Raw genomic sequence first — 27,061 nt, 5'->3', positions numbered from 1 at the left:
GACGTGTGTGGGGAGTGCTCACAGTGTCTAGGCCACACTGGGTTTGCCCCTACTCACAGCGTGTCCCAGTCTACACTGCTCAGGCTCCAGGTTGTTCTTCAGGGGATCTGTCTAAAGCAGACCTTGGGTTGGGTACACTTCCCAGGTCTAAGCTGCTCAGGTTCAGGTTCTTGGGTACTCCATAAAGGCACAGACTCGGTTGGGCCTGCGTTTTTTGCCCTTCCCAGGTCCAAGCAGCTCAGGTAAACAGGTGCTTGGTGAGCACACTCTCCCCAGGTGGAGCGGTGCATCTTATCACCTTCGTGGTCCCAGCTGCTTGGTTTCCTGGGTGTGCAGCAGGAGCACCATCTCAGATGTGCCATGTGTCTCTTCTGGGGAGCTGATCTCTGGCAGTGACCCTCCTGGTGGATGTCAACCATCCAGAATCCCAGGTAGACTTGATTAGCAACTTGGGGCCTGCTCACAGTTTGGTGGAGATGCTGTCTCTGGGGCCAAGATTGCCCCTCTCCCTCCAGCTCTGGCTGTCGCCTGCCTGTCTCTCTGCCTCCAGTGGAGGATGGGCTGGTCAGCAGCCTGCTAGCTGTCCTCTGGTATCCGCTCAGTCCTTTGCTCTGTGTGCGCACCTGGCAGTGCCTTAGGTTAGAGCTTTTTGCAGGAAAGTTTTCTCTTTCTCTCTCTCTCTCTCTTTTTCTTTTTTTGTCTCTGGTTATCCCACAGTTTGGGTTGCTATCTCATGTTAGCTCCCTCAGATTGTCCTCAGGGCATTCAGGCCCAGTCCTTACCCTAAGCAATGCAGCCTGCACCTCCATGTTCAGTCCCTGGCTTGCTGGTGGCAGATGCGAGTGTCTGGGCTACTTCTCTGCTGGGAGTTAGGCGTGTAATCTGTGGGTTTTATTTATTTATTTATTCCTCCTGGTTATGTTACCCTCTGAGATTCCAAAATTCCCCACAGACCTGCCAGTGAGAGGGTTTCCTGTTGTTTGGAAACTTCTCTTTCACGACTCCCTTCCCAGGATGGGTCTCCATCCCTAAGTCTTTTGTCTCTTTTTATCTTTTATATTTTGTCCTAACTTCTTTCAAAGATGATGAGCTGCCTTTCTGGGTGCCTGGTGTCCTCTGCCAGCTTTCAGAAGTTGTTTTGTGGAATTTGCTCAGTGTTCAAGTGATAGTTCAAGGAATTTGTGGGGAAGAAAGTGGTCTCCCCATCCTATTTCTCTGCCATCTTAGGACCGCCTCCTATTTCCATTTTTTAAAGGAATCTCCACACGCTTCTCCATAGTGGCTGTACTAGTTTGCATTCCCACCAATAGTGTAAGAGGGTTCACTTTTCTCTGCATCCTCTCCAGCATTTATTGTTTGAGGACTTTTTGATAGCAGCCATTCTGACTGGTGTTTAATGGTACCTCATTATGGTTTTGATTTGCATTTCTCTGCTAATGAGTGATGTGGAGCATCTTTTCATGTGTTTGTTAGCCATCTGTATGTCTTCTTTGGAGAAATGTCTGTTTAGTTCTTTGGCCCATTTTTTGATTGGGTCTTTTATTTTTCTGGAATTGAGCTGCATGAGCTGCTTGTATATTTTTGAGATTAATTCTGTGTCAGTTGCTTCATTTTTTATAATTTTCTCCCATTCTCGTCTGTCTTTTCACCTTGCTTATAGTTTTCTTCGTTGCACAAAGCTTTTAAGTTTAATTAGGTCCCATTTGTTTATTTTTGCTTTTATTTGCATTACTCTGGGAGGTGGGTGATAGAGATTACTGCTATGATTTATGTCAGAGAGTGTTTTGCCTATGTTTTCCTCTAGGAGTTTTCTAGCTTCTGGTTTTACATTTAGATCTTTAATTTCATTTTGAGTTTATTTTTGTTTATGATGTTAGAAAGTGTTCTAGTTTCACTCTTTTACAGGTGGTTGACCAGTTTTCCCAGCACCACTTGTTAAAGAGTTTGTCTTCTCTCCATTGTATATTCTTGCCTGCTTTGTCAAAGATAAGTTTTTCATAGGTGTGTGGATTTATCTCTGGGCTTTCTATTTTGTTCCTTTGATCTATATTTCTGTCTTTATGCCAGTATCATACTGTCTTCATGACTGTAGCTTTGTAGTATAGTCTGAAGTCAGGCAGGTTGATTCCTCCAGTTCAATTCTTCTTTCTCAAAATTGCTTTGACTATTCGAGATTTTTTTTTGTATTTCTATACATATTGTGAAATTATTTGTTCTATGAAAAATACTGTTGGTAGCTTGATAGGGATTGCATTGAATCTATAGATTGCTTTTGGTAGTATACTTATTTTCACTATATTTAAAATATGTATTTTAAATATTCATTATATTCTTCCAATCCATGAACTTGGTATATTTTCCCATCTATTTGTGTCATCTTTGACTTATTTCACATAAAATGGACAACTTGGAAGAAATGGATGGATTCTTAGAAAAGTATAAGCTTCCAAAACTGAACCAGGAACAAATAGAAAATCTTAACAGAGCTATCACATGCACAGAAATTTAAACTGTGATAAAAAAAATCTTCCAACAAACAAAAGCCCAGGACAAGATGACTTCACAGGTGAATTCTGCAAAAATTTAGAGACGAGCTAACACCTATCCTACTCAAACTCTTCCAGAAAATTGCAGAGGAAGGTAAACTTCCAAACTCATTCTATGAGGCCACCATCACCTTAATACCAAACCCAGACAAAGATGCCACAGAAAAGAAAACTACAGACCAATATCACTGATGAACATAGATGCAAAAATCCTTAACAAAATTCTAGCAAACAAAATCCAACAATATATTAAAAAGATCTTTTGTCATGACCAAGTGGGCTTTATCCCAGGGATGCAAGGATTCTCAGTACTCACAATTCAATCAATGTGATACACCACATTAACACATTGAAAGATAAAAACCATACAATTATGTCAATAGATGCAGAGAAAGCGTTTGACAAAATTCAACATCAATTTATGATAAAAACCCTCCAGAAAGCAGGCATAGAAGGAACATACCTCAACATAATAAAAGCCATATATGGTAAACCCACAGCAAACATTATCCTCAATGGTGAAAACTTGAAAGCATTTCCCCTAAAGTCAGGAACAAGACAAGCATGTTCACTCTCACCACTACTACTCAACATAGTTTTGAAAGTTTTAGCCACAGCAATCAGAGAAGAAAAAAAAATAAAAGGAATCCAGATTGGAAAAGAAGAAGTAAAACTCTCACTGTTTGCAGATGGCATGATCCTCTCCATAGAAAACTGTAAAGACACCACCAGAAAATTACTAGAGCTAATCAATGAATATAGTAAAGTTGCAGGATATAAAATTAATACACAGAAATCCCTTGAATTCCTATACACTAACAATGAGAAAACATAAAGAGAAATTAAGGAAGCAATTTCATTCACCATAGTGATGAAAAAAAATAAAATACTTAGATTAAGTCTACCTAACATAACAAAAGATCTATATATAGAAAACTATAAAACACTGATGAAAGAAATCAAGGATTCTTAGTTTTCTGAACAAGATGAGAGTTCAGTCTAATCTAACACTAAAAGTACAAAGTTGAAAGTTAATATTTGTCAAAGCATTAACCAGTGTCTGTACTTTTGATTTAAAATAAACTCAAACATTTATGTTTAGCAGTTTCATTGCTTTCTTATGTTAATAAGGAAACGTCTGATTCATGTAGTTTAATTGTTACCCATGTTGTCAAATTGAATATAGCAAGATTTTAAATATTTTTAGATTCTGTGACGTTCTTTTTTCCAGATACTATGATCATATCACCAGATTTCACTACTATGTTTCTCAGAATTTCAGTTTTAGAAAGAAATTAAGGGAATGAAATTGAGAAAATAAATGACATGAAAGACAAAGATTTGTTTTCCAGGTCCCACGCCATTCTTTGACTAGATAAACCCCAAAGCAATCTGTTTCTGTATTGGTGGAATCCAGTGGACCAGACAAGGGATCAGAGACTCATTTCTCTCTGTTCCTCCCTGCTAAGTTCAACTGTAAACAAGGGAACTAATGAAAGACGCAAGAAAGTAGAATGCTGAAGGGTAGGAAGAGAAAAGTGAAATGGTTTGAGACCCTGAGGTAACAGAAAAATTAGGGCAATTTATATCCCTTCCCCAACAGAAGAAAGTGATGGAGGCCTGCTGCTTCCCAATACCCAACACCCAGCCTAGCTGTAGGAGGTGGCGCAGATAAGCCATTCCTCCTGCATTTTGAGGGGAATCCTGTGAGCAGCACCCAGTGAGCCTTACGAGGTGATCCATCAGAACATCTGCTAACAAAGGAGCAGTCAGAGGAAGTGCTTGTCCTTTCTCCACCAATAGGCACTAGAATTAGCTCATGATTCCATGACTTAAAGTATTGAACTCAGGAAGCCTCTTTATCGCTGAAGGTGTAAGACCATCTCCAGTCAGAGACATTGCATAGAATGGATTTTACATAATGAGTAGTAGAAATTAACAAACTCCAGGTAAATGCAAGAATAGGGATGATTTTAAAAATAGCATATGGGAGTGAGCGGAGATAGAAAGAAAAATGCATACTGTATGATTCTGTGTATATGAAGTGCAAAAACATGCAAAGAGATTCTGTAATACCAAAAGTCATGATGGTGGGTAAATAAGGAGGACATAGATGTGATGAGAAATTACAGAGGATGGGGCCACTGGGCTTCTCTGGTGACTCAGCTGGTAAAGAATCTGCCTACAGTGCAAAGTGACAGGGTTCTAACCCCAGGTCAGGGAGATCCCCTGGAGAAGGAAATGGCCACTCATTCCAGTATCCTTGCCTGGGAAATTCCATTGACAGAGGAGCCTGGTGGTCTACGGTCCATTGGATGGCAAAGGGTCCCACATGACTGATCGACTAGCACTTTCACTTTTCAGGGCAGCTGGGAGTTGAAAATTTCTAATCCATGGTCTGATGTGCAATTACATGGTTCTATTTTTTATCAATATGCAAAATTATGATATGTATACTTTCCTTCATATATGGTAAAATTAAATAGCACAGTTTATTTTAGAATTTAATAGCATTTATAGAGGCATGGTTTTCAAAAAAAGCAGAAAGTGGAAATTATAAAGCATGCATTAATGAGAGAAAAATATAAATAAAATATCATTAAGTTGTATTCCATTGTTTAATGAAATAACAAGCCTTAAACATACTACAAATATGTACAAAAACACAAGTGAATTCTAACAAATATAATATTGACTGAATCAAGCCTTTAGCAAAGTGTTGGAAACATTTAATATCTTACCATTTCCTCTTCATTATCTATATAAAGCAGAATAGAGTTCCTAGAAGCACAGGCTATCAAACTCCTATTCCATGTTTTTTTTTTTTTCCAAACGTAATAGGAATATATAACCAGTCTCTTGGACAATGACCAGAATGTCATTCTGAAGAAAGGTTATGAATTATTATCCAAAAAAATTAATCTTAAGGAAATTAAAATTCATTTACATATTTGCTAAGTATAAAATATATGTACATAACATAGTTATGCATTCTCACAGGCTGGTACATACTCATATACACACTCACAGAGAAAGGTCAACCTCTCATTCCCCAATGTCCCCATAGGAAGCAAACAGACAAAAAAAATATGTACTCTCTACATAATCTGATAATCAATGACACTCCTTTTGTAGAATGTAAAATTATTTAATTGTATTATCACAGGAAGAAATTTAAGCCAATTGGCAGCAGTAGGTATGGTGATTGTAACTGAATATTTCTATGTATTGTTGTCTAAGAAGGAACACTCTTCTATGATCATTTATGAGTGTTCATAATTTGATTTTATAATTTATGCTTTCATGTCAAAGACTATTATTATCTTTGTCTAATCTAAGACAGAGACAAAACTAAGTGTATTTAATATCAGAACTTTGAAAATTATTATGTAACTTTTCAGAGCTTTGTTATCATACAGGAATTGTTCTGCTCTGGTATTTTAGTACCTAGAAAACATTGAAATGATCTTTTAAAATATTAACACTGATCTAAATAAATCATAATAATTTGTTTCTTAGTTTAAATGTGGTGTTTTTTAGAATTAGAATTATCTGGAATAAAATTGTTTTTACCAAGAAAAATTAATAAAGTAATGAAAATTGGGAGGAGGGGGGAATATTAACAAAAGCCTAGAGAAATAGATTCTCCACCTCTTATAGTATTTGGTTTAACCAATCTTAAGAACTAATTTGTATTTCTCAATCAGGTCTTTCATCTTCCTAAAGCCTGTGTTTGAGTTATGATATCAGAAAATACATGTATATATACACGCACACATATGTACAAATATATATATGCTGCTGCTGCTAAGTCGCTTCAGTCGTGTCCGACTCTGTGTGACCCCGTAGATGCCAGCCCACCAGGCTCCCCCATCTCTGGGATTCTCCAGGCAAGAACACTGGAGTGGGTTGCCATTTCCTTCTCCAATGCATGAAAGTGAAAAGTGAAAGTGAAGTCGCACAGTCGTGTCCGACTCTTCGCGACCCCATGGACTGCAGCCTACCAAGCTCCTCCATCCATGGGATTTTCCAGGCAAGAGTACTGGAGTGGGGTGCCATCGCCTTCTCCGACAAATATATATATATATATATATATATATATATATATATATAAAATATTCCCTACAATCATTCTCTTATTTATACTTTGGATTCCACATTTAGGCTGAATGAACATATTAAAATAAAAGTTTTATTTCATCATATGATTTTTGAGAAGGCACTGATGATCATTAAAGTGAAAAGTTCAATCACAATTTCAAAAATATACTTACGTGGAATAAAAGTTATCACTCTCACTAGAGTATACATCAAGACAAAACAGATGATTCCCAGCATCACGGCAACGAACTTCTCTCAAGATAATGGTAAATCTGCAGGGAGAGAAAAGGAAACACTGAGAAAGGAGCAATGGAGACAGTTGTTGTAGAAGAACAAAAGATCCCACATCTGTGAGAATTCATAGACATCAACTTGGACCCCAAATCCATATGAAACACTGTAATCCTCCTCTCAGAATATATACATTTTCAGCAAATACAACACTGCACAAGTTGTATATCAAAGACTACAAATTACAACAGTGCTGGAATAGATAGGCTCCTCTGTCCATGGGATTTGCCACGGATCCAACCTGCATTGGCAGGTGGATTCTTTATCACGAAGCCACCAGGAAGCTCATACTAGAGTACTGTATTTCAAAATCAAACTTTGATCTTCATAAATAAAAATATATGAGCTATTAAATGCTTCACACTTGCACTGGTAGCTCCTGTCATTCCATTGAGGATAGTGAGAAGCATTTTGAAATTTTAATTCCATGTAGGTTTTCTCCTGCTCAGTGACTAAAATGGAACTTTGTCTGCTCTTACCTCTCATTTGCTTGTTTCCTGGAGTCCTTAGCCAGATTTGGTTCTGGGTAGTTTTGCGTTTGATTGTTCATCTCTGCAGCTGTGTTATGTCAAGGATGGCGCTCTATGAAAACTGTACCTAGGTAGTTAATAAATGGTGTATAAAATCACAAGAAGCCTGGAGTAGGTGGTGTGTGAGATGAGTGACAGCACTCATTTTGCAGTTAAGCAAGGTGCATGTTTGGTTTTCATTTCCACAGGGTGTTAGTAAGTGTTTCAAGATAGACTAAGTTTTAACAATAATATTCTACGTTTGAAATAATGTTATTTATCATTGGAACAATGAAATTAATAAATTGGTGAAAAATAAAGTTCATAAAGAATAATATCCTTATCAATTTACCATCTATTTGCATAGAAACATTCAAAAGCTGTTACAGCAACTGTGTTGTAATTAAAGTGCCATACTGGAAAAAATAGATGCACCAATATAACAACTTTTATGATAATTTTAAAGCCCATTAACGGTTAAAGATTGAGCCTTCTAAAGAAGAGAGAATAATAGTATAGGCAAATGTAATATTTCCTGCACTAAACTACTTTAATTAGTGATATCATTTATTAAAAGAAAATGAAGTGCTATCAAATACTTTTTTTATTTTATTATGACTGACTGCAAGTTCTTTGAAATCATTAGAAATTTAGACACATATTTTGCATGTTAAAAATGTTACATGAAACATATTAAACTATCCAAAACTTGACAAATAATAAAAGAAAACAATATTAAAAAGATTTTAAAATAAATACTTACTTTACAAAAGTAATTAGCAATTGATAATGGCTGAGATATGAAATCATAAAATGATAAATAAAAGTGTCAATCAATTATGGAGGAGCAATTCTTATACAAACTTCCAGAAAGATCCTATTGGTGTCAAATCAGTGAGGGTAGCTTTAGTTGTATCAACAATTAAATGTCAGATAATGCACATTAATAATTCTGTCACTGGAGCCTGTAGTTAGTGAGATCTAGAAATAATTCTGGCTTTGAAGTTTACAATTTGTGACTTTTAAAAATTATTGAGATTTCACTTAAAATTGCATTGATTTACAAGCTCATTTACAAATGTGTATATGAACTTGACTAATAGGCAAGAATTTGAATGTTTTAGAAATCCTCCATAATATTTCATATTTTATTCTTATATAATTCTCAGAATTATTCATATAAAGCTACCAATATATCCAATTTGGCTATATATCAATTGTCCATAAATTGAATCACATCTAGGCATGTGTAATCTCCTACCAAATGAGATGAGGAATTAGGATGGAGAGGGAGACACATACCTTCTGCAGGCCAGAATCCTGCCTCCTCTTGTGGGTGACCAAGTTACTACCCAAGTAGTAAACAGTATCTGTGGTCTTCACAGACTACCCTGTGAAGGCCCATGGTGAAGCAAGTGTAGAAAAGGTAGATTTCTCATCAACATGTCACAAAGTTTAAACAGGAAATTCTTACACTTGAGTATTTTGAAGACGGTTTATCTCATGACACACCTCCAGGATATAGGAGACTTTGGGTATGTAGTGTGTCATTTAGTTTGCCCTTTGGCAAATGCCTCTGAGAAGTTTTTTTTTTTTTAATTTCTAAAAGATATTGGGGCAGAAAAGATGACAACAATACTGTTAACTTGTTTTTATCTCAATCACGCATACTACAACCTAAGGCCTTGTTAAGGGTACCTTCAATGTTTAAGTTTTACTTTTACATAAAATTGCTAAATTTTGACATTACATTTTTCATTTCCTTATACTCATGATTTCATTCCTGTTGTGGAAAAAAATCATAATTCTATTAGCAATATTTGTCACTAGGGCTTCCCAGGTGAAGCTAGTGGTAAAGAAACCTGCCAAGGCAGGAGACAAGAGATGCTGGTTTAGTCCCTGGGTCGAGAAGATCCCCTGGAGGAGAGCATGGCAATTCACTCCACTAGAATCCCTATGGAGAGAGGAACCCAGTGGGCTACAGTCCATAGTGTTGCAAAGAGTCAGACATGATTGAAGAGACATAGTACATACCAGTCACTAATTCGGAAGATTTACTACTTGGAATTACGTATTTCTTTTCCTTGTATTATGTCTTTTATGCTATAATGAAAAAAAAAATCATAATCCATTAACAATAATTATTTAAGGATTGTAGTTTTTCAGTAGCCAAGTCATGTTCAATAATTCAACACTCTGTGAACTGTAGCATTCCATGCTTCACTGACCTTCACTATTAACCTTTGCTCACACTTACGCCCATTGAATCAGTGATGCCATCCAAGCATATTATGCTCTGTTTGTTTCCACAATTTGTCGTGATCCACACAGTAAAAGGTTTTGGAATAGTCAATAAAGCAGAAGTAGATGTTTTACGAAACTCTTTTGTTTTTTGATGATCCAGAGGATGTTGATCTTTGGTTTCTCTGTCTTTTCTAAATCCAGCTTGAACATCTGGAAGTTCACGGTTCATGTACTCTTGAAGCCCGGCGTGGAGAATTTTGAGCATTACTTTACTAGCATGTGAGATGAGTGCAATTGTGCAGTAGCTTGAAAACTCTTTGGCATGCCTTTATTTGAGATTGGAATGAAAACTGACATTTCTCAGTCCTATGGCCACTGCTGAGTTTTCCATTTTGCTGGCATATTGAGTGCTGCAATTTCACACCATCATCTTTTAGGATTTGCAATAGCTCAACTGGAATTCCATCACCTCCACTAGCTTTGTTCGTAATGATGCTTCCTAAGGCCCACTTGACTTCACACTCCAGGATGTCAGGATTTTGCTGAGTGACCATACCAGTTCAGTTCAGTTCAGTCCCTGGTCATGTCCACTCTTTGTGACCCCATGGACTGCAGCACACCAGGCTTCCAGGTCCATCATCAGCTTATGGAGCTTACTCAAACTCATGTCCATCCAACCATCTCATCCTCTGTCATCCCCTTCTCCTTCTGGCTTCAATCTTTCCCAGAATTAGGGTCTTTTCCAAAGAGTCAGTTCTCATCAGGTTGCAAAAGTATAGGCGTTTCAGGTTCAGCATCAGTCATTCTAATGAGTATTCAAGACTGATTTCCTTTAGGATTGACTGATCTGATCTCCTGGCAGCCAAAGGACTCTCAAGAGTCTTCTCCAACACCAGAGTTCCAATGCATCAATTCTTCGGCGCTCAGTTTTCCTTAAAGTCCAACTCTCATATCCATACATGACTACTGGAAAAACCATAGCTTTGACTAGATGGACCTTTGTTGGTAATGTCTCTGATTTTTAATATGCTGTCTAGGTTGGTCATAACTTTTCTTCCAAGGAGCAAGCATCTTTTAACTTCATGGCTGCAGTCACCATCTGCAGTGATTTTGGAGCCCCCAAAAGTAGAGTCTTTCACTGTTTTCATTGTTTCCTCATCTGTTTGCTATGAAGGGACTAGCTGCCATGATCTTGTTTTTTGTTTTTTTTTTTTTCCCCTTCATTAGTTTTCTGAGTATAGAGTTTTAAGACAATGTTTTCACTCTCCTTTTTCACTTTCATTGAGAGGCTTTTTAGTTATTCTTTGCTTTCTGCCAAAGGGTGTTCTCATCTGCATATCTGAGGTTATTGATACTTCTCCCAGCAATCTTGACTTCAGGTTGTGTTTCATCCAGCCCAGCATTTCATGTGATGTAATCTATACTCAAGTTAAATAAGCAGGATGACAATATACAGCCTTGACATACTCCATTCCTGATTTGAAAGCAGTCTCTTGTTCCATGTCTGGTTCTAACTGTTGCTTCTTGATCTGCATACAGCTTACTCAGGAGGTAGGTAAGGTGGTCTAGTATTCCAATAAGAATTTTCCACAGTTTGTTGTGATCCACACAGTCAAAGGCTTTTGCATAGTCAATGGAGCAGAAATAGATGTTTATCTAGAACACTTTTGCTTTTTCAATGATCCAGTGGACGTTGGCAATTTTACCTGATTCTTCTGCCTGTTCTAAATCTATCTTGAACATCTGGAAGTTCACAATTTATGTACTGTTGAAGCCTGGCTTGGAGAATTTTGAGCATTACTTTGCTAGCATGTGAGATGAGTGCAATTGTGCAGTAGTTTGAACATTCTTTGGCATTACCTCTCTTTGGGATTGGAATGAAAACTGACTTTTTCCAGTCCTGTGACTACTGCTGAGTTTCCAAATTTGCTGGCATTTTGAGTGCAGCACTTTCACAGCATCATCTTTTAGGATTTGAAAGAACTCAACTGGAATTCCATCACCTCCACTAGCTTTGTTTATAGTTATGATATCCATCCTGACTTCTCATTCCAGGAAAAGTGAGTGATCAACAACCATAATTATCTGGGGCATGAAGATCTTTTTTGTATAGTTCTTCTGTGTATTCTTGCCACCTTTTCTTAATATCTTCTGCTTCTGTTAGGTCCATACCATTACCATTTCTGTCCTTTATTGTGCCCATCTTTGCATGAAGTATTCCCTTAGTATCTCTAGTTCTCTTGAAGAGATCTCTAGTATTTCCCATTGCTTTCCTCTATTTCTTTTCATGGATCACTAAAGAAGGCTTTCTTATTTCTCCTTGATATTCTTTGGAACTCTGCTTTCAAGTGGGTATCTCTTTCTATTTCTCCTTTGCCTTTTCTTCTCTACTTTTTTAAGACCTCCTCAGAGAAACATTTTGCCTTTTTGTATTTCTTTTTCTTGGAGATGGTCATGATCACTGCCTCCTGTACAATGTCATGAACCCCCATCCATAGTACTTCAGGCAGTCAGTCTATCAGATTAATCCCTTGAATCTATTTGTCACTTCCACTGTATAACAATAAGGGCTTTGATTTAGGTCTTACCAAAATGGTCTAGTGGTTTTCCCTATTTTCTTCAATTTAAGCCTGAATTTTGCAATAAGGGGTTCATGATCTGAGCCACATTCAGCTTTCTATCTTGTTTTGATGACTGTATAGAGCTTCTCCATCTTTGGCTACAAAGAATATAATCATTTTGATTTCAGTATTGACCATCTGATGATGTCCATGTTTAGATTCATCTCTTGTGTTGTTGGAAGAAAGTGCTTATTATGACCAATATGTTTTCTTGGCAAAACTGTTAGCTTTTGTCCTGCTTCATTTTGTGCTCTAATGTCAAATTTGCCTGTTACTCCAGGTATTTCTTGACTTCCTACTTTGGCATCCAGTCCCCTATGATGAAAAGGGCATCGTTTTTGGGTGTTAGTTCTAGAAGGTCCTCATAGAACCGTTGAACTTCAGCTTCTTCAGCATCACTGGTTGGGATACAGACTTGGGTTACAGTGATATTCAATGGTTTGCCTTGGAAAGGAACAGAGATCATTCTGTCATTTTTGAGATTGCACCCTAGTACTCCATTTTGGACTCTTTTGTTCCCTATGAGGGCTACTCCATACCATTTGTCACTAATTCAGAAGACTTACTACCTTGTCTACATTAAAATAACTGTTAAAAAGAGATGAATGCCTAATCTTACATTTCAATTTCACTCTAGTTCTTAAAAGAGCTACACCTAATTTTATTATTCTTAAATAAGTTATTCAGGTTTCCTCTGAAAAAATAAATGTCTTTGGGAAGGGTAAAACATCGAACAATATCAAGCTATATCACCATAGCAGAGATTGAAATACTGAATACTCGCTATATCATTCATTGATGATCTTTAAATCATAACTTGTTATTTGTATTTTTAACAGGAATATTTGTTGTAAATAACAAAAGCCCAAGTTTCTGTCAGGGGAATAATAAGCTTTTAAATTTTCACTTCTCAAGAAAATGGGGAATGCATAAAAAGTTGACCTTTTACCAAAACACATATGAACATTCAAAAATGTAAAACATTAAATAAAAGATCAAATTTGCCTCAAATGCATTTTTTTCATCAATTATCACTGTATCAAGAAAAGGGTAAATGTTTATCTACCGTTCCTAAGGATATTCATTTTCAGCATAACTTCTAGACCACTGAATTCAAGCAAACACTATTTTTTAGCTTTCTAAAAGCTAGAAAAATCGAATGTAAACTCAGTTATGTCCTTGTAATGAAGACTAATACTTGAGTCTTCTAAAACAATGACTAATAATGGCTACCTATATGGTTGCATCTATCAATCATATTTTATTTTCATAAACTAAATTGATAATTTTCTCTGTTACTCACATCCTAGAATTATAGCAGTTGAAGCATTCATTAGAGATCAATGTAAAATACACTAATGTTGGCTTTTACAATTTGAAGTACTTATGTCTACTGCTGTCATATACTTTGCTATTTTTAATTAAATAATTTATACATGTCAGGTTCTTTTTTATATGTCAAAATATGGGTTTATTCTAAAGAATCTGCCTGAAATGCCAGAGACCCAGGTTTGATCCTTGGGTTAGGAAGATCCCCTAGAGAATGGAATGACTACCCACTCCAGTAATTTTGCCTGGAGAATTCCATGGACAGAGGAGCTTGGTAGGCTACAATTTATGGGGTTGCAAAGAGTCAGATACAACTGAGTGACTACACTTTCATTTTCGTTTTCTCTGGCCTTTAACTTTAATAAAATCTATTTTCAGACACATACAGCAAAGATAAAATTATTCAAAATACGATCAGTAGTTTTACTAATAGTAGTTTACTTTTTATGATATGTATATATCTATTTGTGACAATGTCTATTAATGGCCATAGCTAGTGAGATAGATAAATTGAAAGTCAATAAAAAGTGAAAAAGTCCTTTTAACATAATAACAAAATCAATTCATTTTCAAGGAGGTTTTTGAATGGAGGGAAATTACCAAATGACTCCAAAAAGGAAATATTTACATTCATCTAAAGAAGAAACTCTTAATCTAGGTAAAATTTTATAAGAAAAAATTTGAAAAAAAGAACTTGTGTGACTATATCCAAATAGATATTGAGAGGTAAAATATTAATGATAAAATTTCAAAATGTAAAAACATATTTGTATTACAATTCAAGGGAGTGAATACAGCATGAGCAGTAAATAAAAGTATACTTTAGAGAATAAATATGTCTTTTCATTGTTTGAGAATGAGTGAAAATACTAACTTGGACTCTATTGAGTAGAGAATACAAGCTGTAAAATGTAGGGCACTAATAAAACTAAGGCATATTAAATAAATAAGTTATTCTAGAAGAAAGTAAAAATATTTATTGTGAAAGATAAGAAAAAGATAATGTAGAATGCAAAGAAGCAATATATTATAATTAAAATTGATTAAATAGGATTACATACAAATAATACATATGAAGTTTACAATAATTTTATAATTAGGTTAAATATATATGGAATAGCTTGCCAGTTAAATTTTAAGAATGTTTTAATTTAAAATATTTTATTTAATGCAGCTATTATAGTGAAAGATAAGAAAAAGATAATGTAGAATGCAAAGAAACAATATACTACACTTAAAATTAATTATATATACTTACACACAAATATAAAGAGCAACATTGCATAGGAACCTGGAATGTTAGGTCCATGAATGAAGGCAAATTGGAAGTGGTCAAACAGGAGATGGCAAGAGTGAACATTGACATTTTAGGAATCAGAGAACTAAAATGGATTGGAATCGGTGAATTTAACTCAGATAACCATTATATCTACTACTGTGGCAAGAATCCTTTAGAAGAAATGGATTAGCCATCATAGTCAACAAAAGAGTCTGAAATGCAATACTTGGAATCAATCTCAAAAACGACAGAATGATCTCTGTTCGTTTCCAAGGCAAACCATTCAATATCATGGTAATCCAAGTCTATGCCCCAACCAGTAATGCTACAGAAGCTGAACTTGAATGGTTCTGTGAAGACCTACAAGAACTTTTAGAACTACTACCCCAAAAAGATGTCCTTTTCATTATAGGGGACTGGAATGCAAAAGTAGGAAGTCAAGAAACACCTGCAGTAACACACAAATCTGGCCTTGGAGTACAGAATGAAACAGGGCAAAGGCTAATAGAGTTTTGACAAGAGAACACACTGGTCATAGCAAAAATCTCTTCCAACAACACAAGAGAAGACTCTACACATGGACAACACCAGATGGCCAACACTGAAATCAAATTGATTATATTCTTTGCAGCCAAAGATGGACAGGCTCTATACATTCAGCAAAAACAAGACCAGAAGCTAACTGTGGGTCAGATCATGAACTCCTTACTGCAAAATTCAGACTTAAATTGAAGAAAGCACAGAAAACCACTAGACCATTCAGGTATGACCTAAATCAAATCCTTTACAATTATACAGTGGGAGTGACAAATAAATTTAAGGGACTAGATCTGATAGACAGAGTGCCTGATTAAGTATGGATGGAAGTTTGTGACATTGTACAGAGGACAGGGATCAAGATCATTCCCAAGAGAAAGAAATGCAAAAGAGCAAAATGACTGTCTGAGGAGGCCTTATAAATAGCTGTGAAAAGAAAAGAAGTGAAAAGCAAAGGAGAAATGGAAAGATATACTCATTTGAATGCAGAGTTCCAAAGAATAGCAAGGAGAGATAAGAAAGCCTTCCTCAGTGATCAGTGCAAAGAAATAGAGGAAAACAATAGAATAGGAAGAAAATTAGAGATACCAAGGGAACATTTTAGGCAAAGATGGGCTCAATAAAGGACAGAAATGGTAGGGACCTAACAGAATCAGAAGATATTAAGAAGAGGTGGCAAAAATACACAGAAGAAATGTACAAAAAAGATCTTTATGACCCAGATAATCACGATGGTGTGATCAATCACCTAGAGCCAGACATCTTGGAATGTGAAGTCAAATTATCCTTGGGAAGCATTATTACAAACAAAGCTAGTGGAGGTGAGCTCCAGTTGAGCTCTTTCAAATCCTAAAAAGATGGTGTGAAAGTACTGCACTCAATATGCCAGCAAATTTGGAAAACTCAGCAGTGGCCACAGGACTGGAAAAGGTCCATTTTCATTCCAATCCCAAAGAAAGGGAATGCTAAGGAATGTTCAAATTACTGCACAGTTGCACTCATCTCACATGCTAGCAAAGTAATGCTCAAAATTCTCCAAGCCAGGCTTCAAAAATACGTGAACCGTCAACTTCCAGATGTTCAAGCTGGTTTTAGAAATGGCAGAGGAACCAGAGACAAATTACCAACATCCACTGGATCATCGAAAAAGCAAGAGAGTTCCAGAAAAACATCTATTTCTGCTTTATTGACTATGCCAAAGCCTTTGACTCTGTGGATCACAACAAAATGTGGAAAATTCTTAAAGAGATGGGAATACCAGACTACCTGACCTACCTTTTGAGAAATCTGTATGCAGGTCAGGAAACAACAGTTAGAACAGGACATGGAACAACAGATTGGTTCCAATTAGGAAAAGGAGTATGTCAAGGCTTTATATTGTCACCATGCTTATATAACTTATAAGCAGGGTAAATCATGAGAAACACTGGGCTGGATGAAGCACAAGCTGGAATCAAGATTGCTGGGCCAAATATCAGTAAGCTCGGATATGTAGATGACACCACCCTTATTGCAGAAAGTGAAGAAAAACTAAAGAGCCTCTTGACAAAAGTGAAAGAGGAGAGTGAGAAAGTTGGCTTAAAACTCAACAATCAGAAAACTAAGATCATGGCATCCGGTCCCATCACTTCATGGCAAATAGATGGGGAAACAGCAACAAACTTCATTTTTGGGGCTCCAGAATCACTGCTGATGGTGACTGCAGCCATGAAATTAAAAGACGCTTACTCCTTGGGAGGAAAGTTATGACCAACCTAAACTTGTCAAGCTGGTTTTAGAAAAGGCAGAGTACATCATGAAAAATGCTGGGCTAGAAGAAGCACAGGCTGGAATCAAGATTGCCGGGAGAAATATCAATAATCTCAGATATGCAGATGACACCACCCTTGTGGCAGAAAGTGAAGAAGAACTAAAGATCCTCTTGCTGAAAGTGAAAGAGGAGTGTGAAAAAGTTGGCTTAAAGCTCAACATTCAGAAAACTAAGATCATGGCATCTGGTCCCATCACTTCATGGCAAACAGATGAAGAAATAGTGGAAACAGTGGCTGTCTTTATTTTTCTGGGCTCCAAAATCACTGCAGATGGTGACTGCAGCCATGAAATTAAAAGATGCTTACTCCTTGGAAGGAAAGTTATGACCAACCTAGACAGCATATTAAAAAGCAGACACATTACTTTGCCAACAAAGGTCTGTCTTGTCAAGGCTATGGTTTTTCCAGTGGTCATGTATGGATGTGAGAGTGGGATGGTGAAGAAAGCTGAGTGCTGAAGAATTGATGCTTTTGAACAACGGTGTTGGAGAAGACTCTTGAGAGTCCCTTGGACTGCAAGGAGATCCAACCAGTCAATCCATCCTAAAGTAGATCAGTCCTGAGTGTTCTTTGGAAGGACTGATGTTGAAGCTGAAACTCCAATACTTTGACCACCTAATACGAAAAGCTGACTCATTGGAAAAAACCGTGATGCTGGGAAAGATTGAGGGCAGGAGGAGAAGGGGACAAGAGAGGATGAGATGATTCGATGGCATCACCAACTCATGGACATGGGTTTGGGTGGTCTCCAGGAGTTGGTGATGGACAGAGAGGCTTGGCGTGCTGTGGTTCACGGGGTTGCAAAGAGTCGGACCCATTGAACAACTGAACTGAACTAAATTCTAAAAATGTTTATAATTTAAAGAAAGAAAGTGAAGTTGCTCATTCATGTCCGATTCTTTGCGACCCCATAGACTGTAGCCTACAGGCTTCTCCATCCGTGGATTTTCCAGGCAAGAGTACCGAAGTGGGTTGCCATTTCCTTCTCCAGGGGATCTTCCCAACCCAGGGACTGAACCCGGGTCTCCTGCATTGCAGACAGACGCTTTACCCTCTGAGCCACTAGGGAAGCCCCTTTATAATTTAAAACATTTTTTTTAATACAGCTATATATATAAAAGAGTTATTTTAATAACTGCTGTCTTAGTGAGACTTTTTTAGATGAAGAAATAAAGAGGAAATTTAAATAGATGAAAAATGATATCATGCAACACAAGATGATAAAGCTGAGAAAGTTAACATACTGTCACAATACAAAGCAATAACTATGTTAGAAAAGATGAAGCATGTTTCATAACTATATACTGAGCATCCAAACCATTAGCAATTGCAAAAAATAAAAAAAAAATGCATGTACTTAATACTAAATGTTCAACAAAGATTTTAGAAAAGTATGTAGGTTAAAGAATCATAATTGGAGATTTAAACAATTACCTCTCATTGCTTATCTGGCAAGCAGATATACCAGTAAGGTTATAAATATTTCTAAACTAAACAATTAACCAACATATAGGTGAACACACACACTTATATACTCATATAGAATACTCATATTTTTAATTGCACTTAAATTTTCCAAAAATTCACTATAATAATAACATTTAAAAATATACTAGGTCTTTCACAAGGTTTCCAGGTCAGATGAAAGAAAGGAATGCTTCCCAATAGAGCCTTGATAACACAATTTGTCAGCTTACATGATGTTAAGGAACTCTGTCCTGTCTCTTTGTGAAAATGGATGAAGAAAATATTTTAATCTAAATATGATATGTGCAGTGATTTTTAAGAGAAAGAAAATACAGAATGATCATTGTGGTTTCATTTCAGGGATACTTGACTGGTTAATAGTTGAAGGAAATAGGAATATTAGAAAGAAAAACATAAACATTAAATTTTAATTAATTTGTTTATTTTAATTGGAGGTTAATTACTTTACAATATTGTGGTAGTTTTTGCCATACAGAAACCTTATTTTAAAAAATATTTCTCACTCTATGGAAGAAAAAATAAAAATGTAACACTACTGATTGTTTACAAACTCTATGAGAAAAATATGAATAATATGGAAGTGCTTTCATAGTAAAAATGTATGATGAAAAAAATCCTTAAACCTCATACTTGAAGATGAAGTATTTGAATATATTCCCATAATATAGGAATGATTCATATAGGACCTTTACTGTACCTTCTATTCAACATTGAAAGTAAAAGCCTGCAGTGTAAAAATAAGTCATGAAAAAAAATGCAATTGCACCTGGAGAAAAGAAATAAAATGTGACTATTTATAGTTCTAATAGCTCTTTTTATTTTAAAAATCTAGAGGAATATATATTTGAAACAATAAAATTAATATATAATATCAGGGAAGTCATTGGACATAAGATACACCTGTAAACCTCTGAGTTTTATTTTGTTTATTTCTGCTGCAGAGCAAAAATTACTAAAAATTTAAAAAATAAAGATTACATTTACAAAAGCATGGCTATGAAATATCCGTATTTCTTTAAGATTTCAATATTGAAAAATGTAAAACATGCTAAGTGGATTTCCTTGGCAGTTCAGTGATTGGGACTGTGCTCCCCAGTGTGAGGGGTGCAGGTTGGATTCCTGGTTGGGAAGCTAAGATTCCACATGCCACCTGGCATGGCCAAAAATAAATAAATAAATAGAAAAAAATTAAGAGAAAACCTATATTATTGGAAGGATAAAGCATAGTGCTGATTGGAAGAGTCAATATTGCAAAGATGACTCTCTGCAATTTATTTTAAAGATTAAATGCAGTCCCAAGCAGTTTTTTAAAGCAGCTTTATTGAGATGTAACTTACACAGCCTAAAATTCATCCATTTAAAGTGTACAATCAGTGATTTTAGATATATTTTTAATTTGCAATGATCACCACTATCAAAATCTAGAAAGTATTCATCACTGTTTAGTTAGCATTAATTTCCTTTCCCCACCTCCCCACAGCTCTTGGTCATCACTAATATGCTTCTGGTCTCTCTTTTCTTATTTTTGATATTTCATGTAAATAATGTACCAAGCAATCCTTTAGAAAGTTTGATTGCTGTAAATATATAGTTGAGAAAAAAAAGCCAGACGTCAAAGGAATGATATCTGTACTTTCTGGTGTGCGTATTAAATTTCAAGAGTTTTGTTAAAAAACTTGCATTATTAGAAAAAAGAATATAATGCATTTTGAAGTTTATGCAATCATACTATTATTTCCATTTCATAAGAGATGAAGTTACCCAACAGCAGCCAAACTTACTTTTTAATTCTCAAGCTTGTGCTTGCAAGTATAAAAATTTGGGAATTCACAGTCATCTGACTTTATGTCCCCCGAGGATAGCACTGCACAGTTTCCTTTCTCAGGTAAGACGTCTGATACCCTGTAATGGAAAGCACTGCATAATTCTGTTATGATATATGAGGACAGCTCATGAAGTTATAACATTTCTGTATAACAGTAATAAAAAAGATATTTTGAAAGTGGGTAATGGTGTTTTTAACATAATTTCAGGCAGAGTTTGTTATTAGGAAAATGGAATACTGAGATTTCTGTTTTTAATATTTCTATCAACATTTTATTAACTTTCAACATCTTCCTTCATCATTGTGTAATTCAACCAAAACAAATGTTTTAATAATCTTAAAATATTTATTTTTAATATGTTCCTCCTCTATATAGTATGGTTTTTAAAAACTTACTGTAGTTTGCAAGTTGAGCCATTTTGCCACATCCATGGATGACCACGGCCTTCACGAAAGACTGGAATCCATGATATAATTGATAGGGACTTCAGAAATTTCTACACAAAAGTATTTTCATTTAATCACTATGGAAGATTTTATTTATTCTTAAAATGCAAATAATGTGCTCTTTCATAGGATCATGAGTTTTCTGAACAAGATGAGAGTATTAGAATCTAATCTAACACTAAAAGTATAAAGGCGAAAGTTTTAATATTTGTCAAAGCATTAACAAATGTCAGTACTTTTGATTAAAAATAAACATTTATGTTTATTAGTTTCATTGCTTTTCTTATGTTATTAAAGAAAAGTCTGATTCATGCAGTTTAATTGCTACCCATGTTGTCAAATTAAACATAGTAAGGTTTTAAATGTTTTCAGATTCTGTGACATTCATTTTTCCAGATACTGTGATTATATCACTGGATTTCACTACTATATTTCTCAGAGTTTCAGTTTTAGAAGAAAATTAAGGGATTGAAATTGAGAAAAAAAGTGACACAAAAGACAAAGTTTGGTTTTCTGGGACCCACACCATTCTTTGCCTAGATGAACCCCAAGTCAATCTTTTTCTGTATTGCTGGAATCCAGCAGATAAGACAGAGTGTCAGAGACTAATTTCTCTCTGCTTCTCCCCATTAAGTACAACTGTAAACGTGGGAACTAATGAAAGACACAATAATGGAGGACTCTGAAAGGTGGCAAGAGAAGGGTGATGGAGACAACATCAGCTTGACTCTCATGTAATCTCTCATCACTTTCCAGGATGAGAGAACAAGGGAACAACAATTAGGGGCATCTTATATCTTTCCTAAAAGAAGAAAATGACCTAGACCTGCTAAATGACTTACCCAGCCTAGCTGTAGGAGGGGGCACAGATAAGCCATTCCATTCTTCCAGTGTGTTGAGGGGAATCCTGTCGACAATGCCACATGAGCCTTACAAAGTGTCCGTCAGGACACCTGCTAACAAGAAGCAGTTAGAGGAAGTTTTTCTCCTGCCTCCATAAAGAGAACTAGAGTTGGGAGGCAGGGGTGGAGGTGGGGCCAGCAAAGAGGATCCCATGACTGAAAGTTCTGAACCTAGGAAGCCTCTTTTCCTTAAGGGCATAAGACTCCATCTCCACTCAGTGACATTGGATAGAATGGATTTAAATGTTATATTTACATAATGAACTATGGAAATTAACAAATTCCACGTAAATACAAGAATATGGATGAATTACAAAACTAGTACATGGAGGGTGCAGAGACTGAACGAAGAATGCATATAGTGTGATTCTACGTACATGAAAAGCAAAACATGCAAAGAGATTCTATAACATCAAAGTCATGACAGTGGGTAAATAAGGAGGACACAGAATGATGAGAAATTACAAAGAATAGGCTGCTGGAAAGTGAAAACTTCTAATCCATGATCTGATGTGTAATTACATGGTTCTCTTTACTTTGTGATCTTTGTGAAAATTTATGATATGTATACTATCCTTGATATATGGTAAAATTAAATAGCACAGTTTATCTTAGAATATAATAGCACTTGGAGAAGCATGGTTTTCAGTGAAAAAGCAAATGGAAATAATTAAGCATGCATTAATAGGATAAAAATATAAATAAAATATAAAGTTGTATTCCATTATTTAGTAAAATAACAGGCCTTAAACAAACTACAAATACATACAAACATACAAGTGAATTCTAACAAATATAACACTGACTGAATCAAGCCTTTAACAAAATGTTGGAAACATTTGATATCTTACCAGTTCCTCTTCATTATCTAAATAAAGCAGAGTAGAGTTCCTAGAAGCACAGGCTGTCAAACTCCCATTCCATGTTTTTTCTTCAAAGATGATATAATAGCAGTTGTTGGAATATGTAAACCAGTCTTTTGGAAAACGACCACAATGGTCTTCTGAGGAAAGATTGTGAATTACTAGCCAAAAAAAAATTGAATTTTATAAAATAAAAGAAACTACATATATGCATAGATATAAATATATTTATGTATATACATGCTTATACAACATACATATATATGCACCCTCAAGGCTGGTACATATTAAACAAACCAACACATACATTCACAGAAAGAGTCAGTCTCTCATAAGCCAATTTATGTCTCCATATAAAGCAAAGACACAGAAATACCCACTCTTTACACGTCCTGAGGATCAAGAAATGAAACCTCTGTTTTAGAATAGCAAACTTATTTGCCTTTATTATACTATAGCAGAAGGAAATTAGAACCAATTGTCAACAAAGCATATGGTGATCATACTGTGGCACAGACAGAAGCATTCTCCTATAATCATTACTTATAAATATTTGTTGCTCCATTTTACAATTTATGTTCTATGCTATAATCTATTCTTATTTTCATTAGCCTAAGATAGAGACAAAATACCAATTGTATATATGCCAGAACTTTAAAATTATTATGTACGTTTCTGGAGCCTTGTTATCCGAGAGGAGTTATTCTGTTCCTGTATTAGAGCAGCTACAAAATTAATCATTACAAAAGTTAATATTGCTCTAAATAAATCACAATGATTTTAGTTTATGAGTCTAAAATTTGGTTAATTGCTTAAGATTAAATAATCTAAACTAAAACTGACTCTACCAAGAAAAATAAATTAAGCAATGAAGATTTGATGGAAAAGAAAAAATTAAAAAACAAAAAGGAACAGATGCCACCACCTCTTATAGTATTTGGTTTAACCAATCTCAAGAACTGATTTGTGTTTCTCAATATAGTCTTTCATCTTCCTAAAGTCTGTGTTTGAGTTATGAAATCAGAAAAACATATATATACATGTAAACCTATATACAAATATATACATATATATATATATAATGTTCTCTAGAATCATTGTGTTATTTATACTTTGGACAATCTGAGAATAGCTATTCCACATTTAGGCTGAATGCACAGTTTTATTTCATCATATGATTTTTGAGAGGCACTGATGATCATTAAAGTGAAAAGTTCAATCACAATTTCAAAAATATACTTACGTGGAATAAAAGTTATCACTCTCACTAGAGTATACGTCAAGACAAAACAGATGATTCCCAGGATCACAGCAACAATCTCCTCTTGAGGTGATGGTAAGCCTGCAGGGAGAGAAAAGGAAACACTGAGAAAGGAGCAATGGAGACAGTTGTTTTAGAAGAACAAAAGATCCCACATCCGTGAGAATTCATAGACATCAACTTGGACCCCAAATCCATATGAAACATTGTAATCCTCCTCTCAGAATATATACATTTTCAGCAAATATAACACTTCACAAGTTGTATATCAAAGACTATAAATTACAACAGTCCTGGAATAGATAGGCTTCTCTGTCCATGGGATTTGCCAGGGATCCAACCCACGTCTCCTGCATTGGCAGGTGGATTCTTTATCACGAAGCCACCAGGAAGCTCACACTAGAGTACTGTATTTCAAATTCAAGCTCTGATCTTCATAAATAAAAAGTATGTGAGCTATTAAATTCTCACACTTGCACTGGTAGCTCCTGTCATTCCATTGAGGATAGTGAGAAGCATTTTGAAATTTTAATTCCATGTAGGTTTTCTCCTGTTCAATGACTGAAATGGAACTTTGCGTGCTCTTACCTCTAACTTGCTGTTTCCTGGAGTCCTTAGCCAGATTTGGTTCTGGGTAGTTTTGCGTTTGATTGTTCATCTCCGCAGCTGTGTAATGTCAAGGATGGCGCTCTATGAAAACTGTACCTAGGTAGTTAATAAATGGTGTATAAAATCACAAGAAGCCTGAAGTGGGTGGTGTGTGAGACGAGTGACAGCACTCATTTTGCAGTTAAGCAAGGTGCATGTTTGGTTCTCCTTTCCACAGGGTATTAGTAAGTGTTTCAAGATAGACTAAGTTTTAAAAATGTTTGAAATAATGTTATTTATCATTGGAACAATGAAATTAATAAATTGGTGAAAAATAAAGTTCATAAAGAATAATGTCCTTATCAATTTACAATTAATTTGCAAAGAAACATTTTAAAACTGTTACAGTAACTATGTTGAAATTAAAATGCCATACTGGAAAAAACAGATGCACCAATATGCCAATTTTTGTGATAATTTTAGAACCCATTAATGGTTAAGGATTGAACCTTCTAAAGAAGAGAGAATAATAGTATTTGCATATGAAATATTTCCTGCACTAAACTACTTTAATTAGTGGTATCATTTATTAAAAGAAAATGAAGTGCTATCAAATAGTTTTATTTTATTTTATTTTGATTGACTGCAAGTTCTTTGAAATCATTAGAAGTTTAGAGAAATATTTCACATGTTAAAAATGTTACATGACATATTAAACTATCCAAAGCTTAGTAAACAATAAAAATAAAATAATATTAAAAGATTTTAAAATAATTACTTTACAAAAGTAATTAGCAATTGATAATGGCTGAGATATGAAATCATAAAGTGATAAATAAAAGTGTCAATCAATTATGGAAGAGCGATACTGACACAGACATCCAGAAAAATCTTATAGGTGTCAAATCAACGAGGATAGCTTTGGCTGTATCAGCAATTAAATGTCAGATAATGCACATTAATAATTCTGTCACTGGAGTCAGTAGTTAGTGAGAACTAGAATTATTTCTGGCTTTGAAGTGTACAAGGTGTGACCTTTAAAAATTATTTAGTATGTAGAAACTAGTTTGCAAATCCAAAATTTTAATAAAATATGTATTACATAGATCATATAAAAGTCATGTTAAATTTTATATTTTATTTTATTATTTTAATATAATTGCCATAATACCATTCATATCAGTCAGGAAAATGTAACATAATTTCTTAGACAGGATCTCTGTATCTGTGTCATTTTTCTTTCTTATTCAATGTTTTGTTCAAGGTTTTAAAAAGCATTTGGTTGTTTATAATTGGATTTAAATTAGGATTTTATTGAAGCTGTATCAGTCTTATTTTTATTAAAACTCAACTGCTTTTATTCTATCTAGATCTGTGAAGAATTACACTGGCCCTTCACAATTTCATGAATCCCCTTTAAGAAGGATGACTTGGGAGAATGGCATTAAAACATGTATAATATCATATAAAAAAAAGAATTCAGGACAAAAAAATAAATTTGAGTAGTTCATAAAAAAAAATAAAAAATAACTTTCATAAAACTGAAAAAAAATAAAATAAAAGCATTAATTCAACAAGTTAAAAAAAAGAATCTATTCTTAAAAGCTGAGTGAAATGTTTAATGACGTATATAAATGTATCTCTACTGATGACAAAATACAGCAGTAACTGTTCCTTGTCATAGTGATTATGAGATTTCACTTTAAATTGCATTGATTTAGAAACTCATTTACACATGTGTATATGCACTTGAATAATAAACAGGCAAGAATTTGAATATTTTACAAAATCCTCCATAATATTTCATATTTTATGCTTACATAATTCTCAGAATTATTCAAATAAATCTACCAGTATATCCTTGATTTGGCTTCATATCAATTGTCCCTAAATTGAACCATATCTAGGCATGGGTAACCTCCTACCAAATGAGATGAGGAATTACAAAGGAGAGAGACACGTACCTTCTGTATGCCAGAGTCCTGACTCCTCTTGTGGGTGACCAAGTTACTGTAGCAAACAGTATTTGTGGTCTTCACAGACTGCCCTGTGAGGGCCACAGTGAAGCAATAGTAGAAAAGGTAGATTTCTCATCATCATGTCACAAAGTTTAAACAGGAAATTCTTACACTTGAGTATTTTCAAGACAATTTATCTCATGACACAACTCCAGAATATAGGAGACTTTGGGTGTGTAGTGTGTCATTTAGTCTGCCCTTTGGTAAGTGCCTCTGAGAAGTTTTTTTCATTTTCTAAAAGATACTGGGGAAAAGATGATTACACCTTTAACTTGTTAACTTGTTTTTATCTCAATCACACATACTACAAACTTAGGCTTTGCTAAGGGTGCCTTCAATGTTTTAAGTTCTACTTTTATATAAAGTTTCTAAATCTTGGCATTGTATTTTTCATTTCCTTA

At 35.1% G+C, this 27,061-nt stretch overlaps 1 protein-coding gene and 1 pseudogene across 3 annotated transcripts; both read right to left on the bottom strand.

Annotated features, from left to right (window-relative positions):
• Positions 1–70: 70 nt before the first annotated feature.
• Positions 71–7,488, bottom strand: LOC147372729 (uncharacterized; annotated as a pseudogene). Its single transcript, XR_015164946.1, has 3 exons — positions 7,418–7,488; positions 6,821–6,919; positions 71–726 (listed from the first exon to the last, which is right to left on the bottom strand). The product of XR_015164946.1 is annotated as an uncharacterized LOC147372729 (transcript).
• A 12,568-nt stretch (positions 7,489–20,056) lies between these two features.
• On the bottom strand, positions 20,057–26,841 carry LOC147372728 (NKG2-A/NKG2-B type II integral membrane protein-like). Of its 2 annotated transcripts, XM_086404144.1 has the most exons (7): positions 26,607–26,841; positions 24,643–24,759; positions 24,037–24,135; positions 23,465–23,518; positions 22,782–22,933; positions 20,978–21,078; positions 20,057–20,658 (listed from the first exon to the last, which is right to left on the bottom strand). In XM_086404144.1, exons 2-7 carry the CDS (start codon positions 24,710–24,712, stop codon positions 20,541–20,543), a joined length of 594 nt encoding a protein of 197 aa, XP_086260270.1. In that variant the 5' UTR covers positions 24,713–24,759; positions 26,607–26,841; the 3' UTR covers positions 20,057–20,540. The 2 variants fall into 2 exon arrangements, with proteins under 2 accessions (XP_086260270.1, XP_086260272.1); XM_086404146.1 differs by lacking the exon at positions 23,465–23,518.
• Between the last annotated feature and the right edge of the window lie 220 nt (positions 26,842–27,061).

Source organism: Bos grunniens, chromosome 5 (genome assembly GCF_055505025.1).
Source record: "Bos grunniens cultivar Pamir isolate PY7600 chromosome 5, Bosgru_T2T1.0, whole genome shotgun sequence".
Taxonomy (NCBI): domain Eukaryota; kingdom Metazoa; phylum Chordata; class Mammalia; order Artiodactyla; family Bovidae; genus Bos; species Bos grunniens.
This window is presented reverse-complemented; position numbering and strand designations above follow the sequence as displayed.

What these genes read in the sequence shown, in the direction of transcription:
- LOC147372728 (XM_086404144.1), bottom strand. Translation starts at nt 24,712, where the DNA reads ATGAACAATCAAACGCAAAACTACCCAGAACCAAATCTGGCTAAGGAC. An exon ending in AGTGATAACTTTTATTCCAC is followed by an intron (nt 23,519 to 24,036) that starts GTAAGTATATTT and finishes TTAATTTTGTAG; the next exon opens with CTGCTCTAATACAGGAACAG. An exon ending in GGCTCAACTTGCAAACTACA is followed by an intron (nt 20,659 to 20,977) that starts GTAAGTTTTTAA and finishes TTTCCATTACAG; the next exon opens with GGTATCAGACGTCTTACCTG.